The 14271-nt window shown below is 40.1% G+C and overlaps 1 protein-coding gene across 1 annotated transcript; it reads left to right on the plus strand.

Moving 5' to 3' along the window:
• Nucleotides 1-1135: 1135 nt before the first annotated feature.
• Nucleotides 1136-1820, plus strand: LOC125354756 (eukaryotic translation initiation factor 4E-like). Its single transcript, XM_048350575.1, is given in 2 exon segments — nt 1136-1310; nt 1313-1820. Coding segments are annotated over 2 exon segments (648 nt in total). The 5' UTR covers nt 1136-1144; the 3' UTR covers nt 1795-1820.
• The last annotated feature ends 12451 nt before the right edge of the window (nt 1821-14271 follow it).

The following is a 14271-nucleotide window of genomic DNA, read 5'->3' on the forward strand; positions in this document are numbered from 1 at the left end:
GAATCCCTAGAGAAGTGAAAGGGAATATCAAAATCGAGAGACAAAGGATAAAAAGACAAACAAGTCCAAAAGCAATACTTGTAAAACCATTTGGTGTAACCAACTGAACAACTCATGGGGGTAGAAGGGAAGGGGGAGGGGGAGAAAGGAATGAAGGAAGAGGTAACAAACAGTACAAGAAATGTATCCACGGCCTAACATATGAAACTGTATGTTGGGGATTCAGCTTGGCCTTGAAGGGGGAAGGGCGATGAGAGTGCTCCCAAGACACTGCCTTCCCCCAGCCCTGGGGCAGTGTGAAAGTAAGCGACACCTATCTCCTTTTGGGTCCGGAACCAGAAGGGGTAGCTTTGAGACCATCTCCACCTTGCGCCAGCGAGCATGTGTGCTCCCCTTTCGCAGGCTTTGCCCAGAGGGCGGTACTATGGAAAGTGACTTTAGCCCAAGAGGGAGGTCCTTGGGAGCTGCTCTTGGATGGACAAGCTCTCCAGCTCCTACTCAATCCTCGTCATCATCACTATATTACTGTAAGCCCCTCCTTAATAAAGCAGATTGCTCTCTGAAGCGTCTCCAAGATCTGTGTGCGCCTGGCTTCCTTGGTGGGTAAGGAGGGAGGAAAAGGGATCTCATTCAGCCACGTGCACCTTAGGCTTGCCCGTGTCCCTTCACTCCACCTTGGCTGCCCGCGGGTCAGGCGCCCAGGGGAGAGGGTGAAAAGGGGAGCACTGATAAGGGAGTAAGCTTAGCATCCCTGCACCAGGGGAGGTAAATCTAGCCCGGCAACAGTAACCTCTCTGTACATCACTTTGGAAATAAATAGAAAAAATAAAGAAAGAAAGAATCCCTAGACTCCTGCCCAAGTTACTTGACCTGACCCAAAACTTTGGCAAAGTACCAGGGTATGAAATTAATCCACAAATTAATAGCTTTTGTCTCACCAATTTGTCGTTACCCTTACTTTCCCCAATTCAGATAAAGGTATGACAATAAAACTAAATTTAATAAAAATTTAAAAGTCAATACTTTTCTGTATGCCAACAATGAGAACAGCAAGGCTGAAATCAGGAAAGCAACTCTTTTGTAATAACCTCAAACAAACCAAAAGAAAAAAGAGGTGAGGGTTGTGCGATCAGATCAATCTAAGATGGCGACTGTGGAACCGGAAACCACTCCTACTCCTAATCCCCCACCTACAGAAACGGAGAAAACAGAATCTAATCAGGAGGTTGCTAACCCAGAACACTATATTAAACATACTCTACAGAACAGATGGGCACTGTGGTTTTTTAAAAATGATAAAAGCAAAACTTGGCAAACCTTCGACTGATCTCCAAGTTTGATACTGTCGAAGATTTTTGGGCTCTGTACAACCATATCCAGTTGTCCAGTAATTTAAAGCCTGGATGTGACTACTCACTTTTTAAGGATGGTATTGAGCCTATGTGGGAAGATGAGAAAAATAAACGGGGAGGACGATGGCTAATTACATTGACCAAACAGCAGAGACGAAGTGACCTCGATCACTTTTGGCTAGAGACACTGCTGTGCCTTATTGGAGAATCTTTCGATGACTACAGTGATGATGTTTGTGGAGCTGTTGTTAACGTTAGAGCTAAAGGCAATAAGATAGCAATATGGACTACTGAATGTGAAAAGAGAGAGGCTGTTACACACATAGGGAGGGTATACAAGGAAAGATTAGGACTTCCTCCAAAGATAGTGATTGGTTATCAGTCCCATGCAGACACAGCTACTAAGAGCGGCTCCACCACTAAAAATAGGTTTGTTGTTTAAGAAGACACCTTCTGATTGTTCTCATAGGAGACTGTGTCAAGTAATCGAGATTGGGAGCTGAACCAAAGCCTCATCAAAGCAGAGTGGACTGCATTTAAATTTGATTCCATCTTAATGTTACTAAGATATAAGAGAAGTCTCATTCGCCTTTGTCTTGTACTTCTGTGTTCTTTTTTTTTTTTTTAAACTTTTGCTAGAGTGTCCACTATATCAATCAAAGAATTATAGTACACATCATCCCCAGAATCTATAAATGTGTTCTGGCTCACTCTGTAAAAGCCTAGTAGAATTACCATTACAAACACATTTGCCCATCCGCAATACTCAAAAAGAACTTGCATTTCTATACTTTACTAGGAAAAAATCTGTTTATGTTCCATTTTATGCAGGAGCATATTTTGCTGGTTTGAAAGAATATGATGCATACAGTTTTCTAGCTATTTTCTTTGTTTCTTTTTACAGCAGTATCTTTGCTGTACTCTTGCTGATGGCTGCTAGATTTTAATTTATTTGTTTCCCTACTTGATAACATTAGTGATTCTGATTTCAGTTTTTCAATTGTTTTGCTTTTGTTTTTTCTCATGTAACATTGGTGAAGGATCCAGGAATATGACACAAAGGTGGAATAAACATTAATTTTGTGCATTCTTTGGTAACTTTTTTGGTTTTTGTAACTACAAAGCTTTTCTTCAAGTTTATGCATTTTATTCAAATCAGTGATCTATGTTTATGTGATTTCCTAAACATAATTGTGGATTCTAAAAAATGTAACATCATAATTACATTCTTAACTAGAATTAGTATGTCTGTTTTTGTACCTTTATCCTGTATTTTAACACTTTGTATTACTTAGGTTATTTTGCTTTGGTTAAAAATGGCTCAAGTAGAGAAGTGGTCCCATTCTTACTAAGACAGTGTACAAAACTGTAAATAAAATGTGTACAGTCAATTGTCTTTTAGACAAGTAGATTTGTCCTTTTATTTCTACATCTCTATAGAAGGAATTTGTACTTGTTATTGCAAGGCAGTCTCAATTGTGTCTTCTCTTGTACTGTCTTCCATATGAACAACATAAGTTTGATTATTATGATTATTGACTATTATTATTGAATATTATTATTATTGACTAGTTTGATTATTATGTTTATTACAATTTTAATAAATTGCATAGGTAGTATCATATATATGGAATTAAACTGATGTGGCTATCTTTTTTTTTTATAATCAAGTAAGGCACATCCTCCCATCCTAGGTAAATAATGTACTTTCAGTATGTTAAAATTCATGAGAATTGGGATTTGGGTGCATCACCATTTAATAGAAACTGTGGTTGTACAAGTTGGTTGCTGAATTAAGATATTCTTACATTACATAAGGGTCAGAATCTAGCATAGAGAATAAAGTACAGGTGGTGGGGACATAAGCATTAAGAATTTTATTAATGTTGCTATCTAAATAGAATGTAATAAACGAGTATTAACATATTTATATTGGTCAATTGTTGTAGTATGGTTTTCTGTACACTTGAAAACTTGATCTACTCTTTGTTGGTATCATTTGAAAGCAACTTGAAAATATTTTGTTGATAATACATACTTGTATATATAGTTCAGATCTTGTGAAATGAAATATGGCTGTTGTAGACAAAGGGTAAGCCTAATTGTAGGTAGCAGAATGGAAATCAAAGACTTTAGGAAAATTTGTCTTTTAAGTGTTGATTATGAATGTATTGTTTTCAAATTGATAAACTGACAAAGATCCTTATAAAATAAACATTAAATGAATAGCAAAAAAAAGAGGTGAAGGACTCTACATTGAAAATTTTTTAAATCTGTAAAAGGAAATTAAAGCAAACATAAGGAAGTGGAAAAAAAAAAACTCCCATGGTCCTGGATTGGGAGGATTAACATTGAGAAAATGGCAACACTGCCAACAGCTATCTACAAATTCAATGCAATGCAAATCAAAATCCTAACAACATTCTTTAATAAAATGGAAGAATCAATCTGAAATTTTATAAGGAATAATTGAAGACCCTAAATAGCAAAAACAATCCTTAGCATGAAGAACAGTGCTGGACAAATATCAGTACTCTATTATAAAACCACAGTTGTGAAAACAGCTGGGTACTGGCACATGAACAGGTCTAGGGAACAATGGAATAGAACTGAAGACCCAGAAATGATCCCACAGTCATATGACCACCTAATTTTTGGTAAGGGAGCCAAAAACACAGGGTGGAAGAAAGACAGGCTCCTCAATGGTGCTGGCAGAAATGGCAATACACCTGTAGAAAACAGAAGTTAGATCCTTATATATCACCCTGCACCAGTATCAATTCCAAATAGATCAGAAACCTCAATGTAGGATCAGATGCCCTGAAACGTTTACAGGAAGGGATAGGGGAAACACTAGAGCTCCTTGACACAGGTTAAAACTTCCTAAGTAAAGATCCAGAAACTCAACAGATCATAGAAAGGAGGGATAAATGACATGGCATCGAAGCGCAGCATTTCTGCATTGCAAAGGACATAACAGGCAAGATAAATAGAAAACCCACTGATTGGAAGAAGATCTTTACTAACTATACAACAGACAAGGGCCTCATACCTAAAGCTCAAAAACATAAATCTCCAAAACACAAATCCTTAAAGAAACCACAACCTCATTAATAAGTGGGTTAAGACTTAAAGAGAGACTACTCTGAAGAAGAAATAAGAATGGCCAATAGACATATGAAGAAATGTTCAACATTTTGGGCCATAAAAAATGCAAATCAGCTGAGTGACAGTGGCTCACACCTGCAGTCATAGCAACACAGAAGGCTGAGATCTGAGGATCCTGGTTCAAAGCCAGCCTGGGCAGAAAAGTCCATGAGACTATTATCTAGAATAAACCACTCAGAAAACCTAAGTGGCACTGTGGCTCGAGAGGTAGAACAGTGCCTTGAGTTGAAGAGCTCCGGGACAGTGTCCAGGCCCAGAGTTCAAGCCCCATGACTGACAACAACATCAAGAAGAAAACAAAAACGAAAGGCAAATCAAAACAACATTGAAACTCCCTCTCACCCCAGTTAAAATGGCCATTATCAAGAAAACTACAAATGCTGGTTGGAATGTGGCCAAAAGGGAATGCTACTACACTACTGGTAGAATGTAAACTTGTCCGACAGCTCTGGAAAGCAGTATGGACATTCCTCAAAAAACTAAACAGAGCTCCCCCTATGACCCAGCAACCCCACTCCTAGGCATTTTACCCAAATAACTGCAAACAGGGCAACATTAAAGCTACAGCCAAATCATGTTGATCACAGCATTATTTACCACAGCTAAGATATGGAATCAACCCAGATGCCCCTCAGTAGATGAACAGATATATATATATATATATATATATGTTTATATATATATATGTTTTATATATATATATATATATATATATATACACACAAGTGGAATTCTATGCTTCCATAAGAATAAATGACATTACCCCATTCACAAGGAAATGGAAAGACTTGAAAGAAAACACATTCCGTGAGGTAAGCCAGACCCAAAGAAACAAAGGCAACATGGTTTCCTAAAGTTGTAATAACAAGAATATTTCTATGATGTTCTTCACAGAGGATCACAATAGCTCAACACCTATATGCATATGACCATATAAATTCATGCTTATCAAAATGAATTGCAAGAAATAGAAACAAGACTTTTCTTAGTGTACTGTTTGGAATTTTTTTCTCTTTTTTTCTTCTTTGGTTTATTACATGTTGTCACTGTTTGTTTATTAATTTTGTGCCCTTTGCTTGTATATAAGTGTATCTGATTTGGGAAGGAAAGGGAGATTATGGAAAATGTGGGACAAAGGGTGAACCAATCAACAATGATTCAAACTAGACACTATGTTCGAAATGAACTTTACAACTTAGGGGGGGGAAGGAGATTCAAGGGGGTAGGAGAAAATGGAGGGGGTCACAATGTTCAAAAAGAAATGCAATTTTATGGGCTGGGGATATGGCCTAGTGGCAAGAGAAATGCAATTTTATGTCTCTATCAGAAAGAATGACATTGCCCCATTTGTAAGGAAATGGAAGGACTTGGAAAAAATTATACTAAGTGAAGTGAGCCAGACCCAAAGAAACATGGACTCTACAGTCTCCCTTATTGGGAATAATTAGTACAGGTTTCGGCAAGTCATAGCAGAGCATCACAAGAGCCCAATAGCTACACCCTTATGAACACATAAGATGATGCTAAGTGAAATGAACTCCATGTTGTGGAGACAATTGTTATATCACAGTTGTAACTACTTTCAACGTCCCATGTGTATCTGTAGCTTCTATTATTGATGATGTTCTTGTATCACCTTCCTGTGGTTGTAGTACCTACACTATCTCTGTAATCTTATCTGAGTATATTGGAAACCGTGTATACTAGTATTAGAACTAGGAAATTGAAAGGGAATACCAAAATTGAGAGACACAGGGTAAAAAAAAGACAAACAACTACAAAAGCAATACTTGCAAAACTGTTTGGTGTAAGTGAACTGAACACCTCAGGGGGAGGAAAGGGAAAGGGGGAGGAGGGAGAGGGGTATGAGGGACAAGGTAACAAACAGTACAAGAAATGTATCCAATGCCTAATGTATGAAACTGTAACCTCTCTGTACAGAAAAAAAAAGAAATGCACTCATTACCTAGATTATGTAAATGTAACCCCTCTGTACATCAACTTGGCAATAAATAAATTTCCTTTGTTCATTTTTTGAATAATTACTTATTCATTGCCAAGTAATGTACTGAGGGGTTACACTTTCATACATAAGGCAGTGGATACATTTCTTGTACAATTTGTTAGCCCCTCCCTCATCTGCCTCCTCCTCCTTTTCCTCTCCCCCATGAGTTGTTCAGCTCCTTTACACCAAATGGTTTTTTAAGTCTTGCTTTCAAAGTCATACATAAAATGTTTTAAAAATACAGTGGGACAAGGTAACAAACAGTACAAGAAATGTATCCAATGCCTAACGTATGAAACTGTAACCTCTCTGTACATCAGTTTGATAATAAAAATTTGAAAAAAAAATACAGTGGGAATCAAAGCCTTGCCCAATTATGACAAATGTAGGAGCATTCACTGCTGAGAATGGCAGAAGCCACTGGCTCACTGCTATAGGGTCCTGCACAGGAGATATGCCTTGTTTAGCAGAGGCACAGGCAATGTCTCTCATATAACACGGACATAGAAAAGACCCACCTCCCCTGAGTAAAAGTATTAGACACATTTGGTGCTGAGGCAAGCTAAATTAAACACTTTCACATTAGAGTAGAGCTAGAATACTGGCATTGGAGGCTAAGAAAAGAAGGTTAAGTCACTCCATTCTGAGTTTGGATTTGACTTTGGTTTTGTTCAGATCCTGGGCTTGAGTTTTTTTGCTGAGGGCTGGCACTCTACCACTTGAACCCCACTTCTAATTAAAGAGTTTGTTGGCAATTAAGTCACACTAACTTCTTAGTATGGGCTAGTTTGGAATTGAGATCCTCTGATATCAACCTGAACAGATGGATTCCAAGCTGGAAGAAAGATGGGAAAAATTAGTTTCATCCTGGGAAGGGGAAAAGAGTACTAATTCATGATATATACACACTACATTGACACTTACCTCTCTTAGGAGAACACAAATACTCTGAAAGAGTGTTCCATTAACACCAAACATCTCTTGCTGAGAAGAGAAGTTAGATGCATTTCATACAGACAGGAGGCTGCAAGGACACTGCCTCTCTATTGAAGACTCAACGACACCCAAGCTATGCTGAGTGGATATGCTGTAGATGGATTCCATATGGAGTTGAGGTAGAGAAGGCATATACCATGTGAAGGAGATGAAGTGGATGCATCTCTTGTTGGAAAGGGACTGAACACATCAATTCCATGACCTGAAGAGAAAAAGGAAGGACAAATGTCAAGAGCACAACAGAGGAAAAATAGGATTTTGTGCAAAAAAGACCTCAAAATGACACTTACCTTCCTGAGAAGAGCTGAAAAAGATGGATTTCATGCTGAGCAAGGCAGCTGTACACAAATTCCATGCGGAGGATTGCAGGATATGATAATAAACACACCTGAACTGGACATTGAACTTCCTGATGAGTGCTAGACTAGTCACAGAGGGCTACTTGGATCAGGTGGTATCATATTGAGACCTGACAGCAAAACACATTTTCTTCAATAATACTAAGGAAGGATTAAATTGGAGTAGGGGAAAAAAGGGAGAAAAGGCTGAAACAGTAAAAGATGATGGGGGTATTGTTAGATGTCCATGTAGCTAAAGCAGAGAAATTATTCCAGGATTTGGGGTTGGATGAGTTGGCAAAGAGGCAGAGAAAAGAAATGGCATCTTGAAGGCCATGTGGAAGAGCATGGAAGGACCTCCAAACAATTAAAACAGGCCAGGAAACCAAGTCAATAATCTCAGCTAAATGGAAGGCTGAATATCTGAAGATGGCAGACAAATCTGACAGACATTTATCTCCAATCAAGAAGCAAAATGTCAGAAGTGGAGGTATGGCTCAAGTGGTAAAGGGAATGCCTTGAGTGGAAAACCCAACCAAAGTGTGAGGGCCCAAATTCATGTCTGAGCACACACACACACACACACACACACACACACACACACACACACACACACACAATAAAGACCACATAACATGCAAGGTACAAAAGCTAAAGAAGGGCTGGGAATATGGCCTAGTGGCAAGAGTGCTTGCCTCCTATACATGTTCACAAAAGCTGGACCTGAGAGATTCCATATTCAGAGAAGTTGAGAAACACATTCCAAAGGGAAGTGCCCTGAGTACCCAAGGCCAGGATCATAATCAACAAAGATAAAGAACTCAGTTTGTACAGCTGCTAGACAAGAAGTACTCCATGCACACTTACTTCATCCAAGGCAGAACTGGAGGCTTGGATTCCATGCCAAGTAGGGCTTGAGTTAAAGCCTTCCACAGTGAACACAAATTTAGGAGATGTTCATTGTTGACAAAGGAAGAACCCATTTGCCCTCATGCTACAGATTAGCACAGCTGAAATAGATGTGTTACATGGAGAAAAGAAGTGCAGGCAATGCATCTCATGCAACATAAAAACTGAAAAGACCCATCTCTACTGAGGAGGATGCTTTGATAACTTCCCTATGGAGGAAAGCTAAATGAGACACACCATCACTTAACACGAGGGCCTGAATAGAGGTATCAAAGGTTAAGAAGTGAAGGATGTTTCTCACTCCACTCAGTGTTTTGGCTTTGGTTTTGTGGGTTTAAGGCTGGTGCTGCCACATCAACTCAGAGCCTGGGTGCTGTCCAAGAGATAATTTTCTCAAGGCTAGCAATCTACTACTTGAGCCACAGCTCCACTTCCAGCTTTTTCATGGGTAATTTGCAGATCAAACTTTCTCAGTATCTCCTGCAGGAGCTGCCTCTGAACACAGGTCCTCAGGGTTCAGCCTCCTGAGTAACTTGGATTACAGATAGGAATCACTGGTGCCTGACATCCTTACTCCATTCTCAAGTGGACTGCAGATGCATTCCATACTTGGTGGAGATGGAAAGCATACCTTCCATACAGATTGAACACCAGTGCATGCATTTCAAGCTAAGAGGAGGAAGACTAACATACATCCCATGCAGAGGAGACCATGATGACAGAATTGGAGTGGATATATGGATTTTGTGCTGTCTGGTCTGGAAAAACTGCATAACATTCAAGATGATCAGAGCTGCATTAGACCTATTCCATGACAGAGGGGACAGGCACCTTGCCAACCAGAACTGCCTTGAACACAAGCCATGGTAAGATCCTGAAAACAGGGATCCCAGTTAAGTAAAGTTGGAGTAGGTACATTCTTTGATGGCAACAGCTGGAATCCACACTATTCTTGCCAGGAACTGCAGGAGCAAATGTATTGCAAGAAGAGGACAAATGGACGAGACAGAATACATGCTCCATGGTGCCCAAGCATACAGTTTCTGAGAATGAAAGGTAAGTAGATTACAACAAATCTAAGAAAGTATTACATGCTAATGAAACACCTCCCTTCCTGAATAGAGTGATTCTTTTAGATTAATTTCCTACATAGGTCTCATCAGTTACACCCCTTCTAAAGTGAAGAAGAATCGAACAGACCCATGCTTCTGTAGATATGCTGCAGACAGATTTCATCTCAGGACAAGCTAGAAAAGCCATAAAACCTGTGGAGGCGTTTAAAAGGATAAATCCCATGGAGAAGAGAGTCTGAAGATATCACGTTCAATGTTCTAAAAAGAAAGCAAAGGAATATGTCAAAAAGAGGACGCAGCAAAGAATATGATTTCAAACTAAACAGACAGCAAAATAACCCCTTCCTGAGAAGAGGTGAAATAGATGGATTCCATGCCTAGGAGGCTAGTTATATATGTAGTCCAGGCTGAGGAGAAGGGGAAAAGTTGATTCCTGAGAAAAACCCATCTCTACTCAGGAAAAAAATTGCACACATTTCCTACTGATGCAAGCTAATTGACACACCTTCTTTTAAGAGAACACATCAAATACACGCATTGCAGGCTGAGAAGCGGTGCTTAAGTCTCACTCCATTCTGTATTTTGGTTTGGTTTTTGGTTTTCTTCTGTTTGTGCAGGTCCCAGGTCTTGAACAGAGGGCCTGAGCACTGTCCCTGAGCTGTTTTAGTCAAGGCTAGCGGTCTACCACTTGAGGCCAGATTCACTTCCAGCTTGTAATGGGCAATTGCAGATAAGCATCACAAACTTCTCTGCCATGAGCTGGCTTGGAACCAAGATCTTCTGATCTCAATCTGATCAGATGGATTCAAACCTGAGGATATATGGGAAAAACTGGATTCATCCTGGGAAGGGGAAAAAAGTGAGGACTTCATGATAAAGAGGCCCTAAATTAACACTTACCTCTCTGACAAAAACCTGAATAATCTGAAAGAGTATTTAATGCTCACTAAACTCATTCCTTGTTGAGTAGAGCAGATGGATTTCATTCTGAGGAGTCCACACACAGGAGCATTGGCTCTATGTTAAGAAGACTCCAGGAGATACATACTATGCTATCTAGCTATCTGCACATGGAGTTCCTGTGGAATAGGTCTGAAGAAGACATATATCCTGTGAAGGAGCTCAACTAGATGATCCATGTTGAAGAGAGAATGAAGAAATCAATGATATGTTCTGAGAAAGAAGGAAAAAAACATCGTGAGAAGAAGAGAGGAAACAAATATGACTTCATGCTAAAGAAAGAGCAAAATGACACTTTCTTAGTGAGAACTGAATTAGATGGCTTCAATACTAAGGGCAATTAGCATATATACACTCCATTCCCTATGGAAACCATGCTAATGAGAATAACACTAGATGAACACCTTGCATTGAGTGAGTGGAAGCAGATGGATTCAGGGCAGAGCAGGCCTAGACTTGACATTTACCTTCCTCTCATCTGGAAGAAATAAATCCATCCTGAACTACTTCACAATGAGGACAACTCTAGTAGACACTTTCATGCTGACAACAGCAAAAAAAAAAAAATTTATTCCTTGCTCACAGGTGACACAACAGCACTTTCCAATTGAGAAAGGTTGGAAGAGCTCCATTCCATGGCGCAATGTCTGTCAGCGCACACCTTTCATGCTCAGGGGGAGGAAGCACTTTCCAGTCTGAGGAGAGCTACAGACACATATCTTGCCTCAAACTGGAGGGGACATCTTCCGTGTTCACAATAGCTGGACCTGAGACTTTCCATATTTGAAGAAGCTGAGAGACACATTCCATGGTGAGTTACCCTAATTTCCCACATGCCAGGGTGTCAATTGATGGAGACAAAGAACCCCATGCCCATACATGCTAGAGAAGAACTACTCTATGCTGAGCATTACTTGATGCACAAGACAACTGGGGAACTTGGATTCAATGCCTCGCAGAGCTGGAATCAAAACTTTCCACAGTTTATCAGACATTTAGGAGACAGTCCTAGCTGAGAAGGGAAAAAGCCCTTTGACTCCAGACTATGCTATACTTCGTAGGAAACTGACCTTGATTAGCAGAGCTGAAAGAGGTGTCTTAAATGCAGAGAAGAACTGGACATAAAGCATCTATTGCAACACAAAAAGATGGAAGAGACCCATCTCTGCTGAGTAGAAAATTTTTGACCAATGTTCTCCTGGGGCAAGCTAAATCAGACACCTTGACTTTAGAGGAGAATGAGATAGAAAGCTGAGATGGCTAAGCCTCACTTCACTCTGTGTTTCAGCTTAGTTTTGGTTTTGCTCTTTTTTGTGCAGGTCATGAGGCTTGAATACAGGCCCCACAGGGTGTCCCTGACTTATTTTACTCGGTGTGAATGCTTCACCACTTCTTCTGCTGCTCCATTTCCACTTTTGGTAGGAAGTTGCAAATAAGTCTAACTTCTCTGTACATGCTGGCTTGGAAATGGGATCTTTTCATCTCAACCTGAGCAGATGGATTCCAACCTGAGGAGAGATGGAAAAGATTAGTTTCAACCTGGGAAGGGAAAAGAGTGAAGACTGTGATATAGAGTCACTAAGTTGACACTTACCTCTCCAGGGAGAGGACAAATAATCAAACAGAATATTTCCTGTTCACTACACACATATCTCACTGAGAAGAGTAGTGAGAGTCATTTTGTACTGTAGAATATCCCTAAGGACCAAGAATATTGCTTCTATGTTGAAGACAGTCCAGTAGACCCTTTCTATGCTAAGCAAATTTCTGCACACTTATTCTTTGCAGAGTAGATCTTAAGAAGATGAAGTAGATCAGGCGATATCATGCAGGAGCTTGAGTAGATATATCCCATGAGGAAGAGACACTGAAGAAATCACTTCCACGCTCTAAGGAGAGAAAGAAAGAACAAATGGCAATGAAAGTATAAAGGAAACAAATAGGACTTCATTCTACACAGACAACAAAATGATACTTACCTTCCTGAAGAGAGCTGAGCTAGATGAGTCCAACACTATGGAGAATTGGAGCATATGCTCTCCATTCCCTGGAGAGAAGATATACATGGATTCCATGCAAAAACAATTATACAATTACACAGGGTTGACTCGTTTCACTGAGATGAGTAAAAGGAGATGGATTCAGGGCAATATGCACCTAGGTTTTTATCAGAAAGAAATAGATCCACACTGAAGACAGCTGGAACACATTCATTTTGGGCTGAGAACAACTGGTGTGAACATGTTCCAGGCTAATGAGAGCCAAAGAAAATCCACTCCTTGTTCAGGGTAGAGAGAACGGGAACTTTCCATCGGTATATTCCATAGATAGATGCCCAGGAACACACACACTTTCTATGCTCAGCTTGAGGGAAGGGACACCTTCCATTCTGAGGAGAGCTACAGGAAACACATTACATCTTGCCCTAAACTGGCAGAGGCATCTGCCACACTCACAAAAACTGGACCTGAGATATTCTACAGTTACTGAGGCTCAGAGATACATTTCATGAGAAGTTACCCTGAGTAACCACATGCCAGAGTGATGATTGACAGAGACAAAGAACTCCCTGCCTACACTTTCTGGGGGAGAAATAGTCCATGCTGATACTACTTCTATCCACAGGGCAAGTGGAGGACTTGGATTGCTGGCTTAATACAGCAGGAGTCCAATCCTTCCACAGTTAGGACAAATGTAGTAGCATTCCTGGCTGAGAAGGGCAAAAGCTGTTGCCTCCATGCTCTAGGGTCCTTTATAGGAGTTCAACCTTGATGATCAGAACTGAAAGAGAAGGGGCACATGTAGATAAAACCTGAAGCAATGCCACCTATGCAACAAGGAAACAGAAAAGACCCATCTCCCCTGAGTAGAAGTATAAGACACGTTTGATGCTGAGGCAAGCTAAATTAAACACCTTCACATCACAGTAGAGGTAGAATACTGGTATTGGAGGCAGAGAAGAGAAGGTTAGGTCACTCCATTCTGAGTATGGTTGTTTTTTATCAGATCCTGAGGTTGACCTCAGGGTCTGAGTACTGTCCTTGAGTTTTTTGCTCAGGGCTAGCACTTTACCATTTGAACCCCACCTCTAATTACAGAAGCTGTTGGCAATTAAGTCTCACTAGCTTCTTAGTACGGGCTAGTTTGGAATTGAGATCCTCTGATATCAGCCTGAACAGATGGATTCCAACCTGGAGAAAGATGGGAAAGATTAGTTTCATCCCGGGAAGGGGTAAAGAGTACTAAGTTCATGATATAGACACACTAAGTTGACTTACCTCTCTGAGGAGAATACAAATACTCCGAGAGAGTGTTCCATTAACACCAAACATCTCTTGCAGAGAAGAGAAGTTAGATGCATTTCATAAAATCAGGAGGCTGCAAGGACACTGTCTCTCTGTTGGAAGACTCAATGAGACCCAAGCTATGCTGAGTGGATATGCTGTAGATGGATTCCATATGGAGTTGAG

The sequence above is a fragment of the Perognathus longimembris genome, chromosome 1, assembly GCF_023159225.1.
Source record: "Perognathus longimembris pacificus isolate PPM17 chromosome 1, ASM2315922v1, whole genome shotgun sequence".
In the NCBI taxonomy this organism is placed as follows: domain Eukaryota; kingdom Metazoa; phylum Chordata; class Mammalia; order Rodentia; family Heteromyidae; genus Perognathus; species Perognathus longimembris.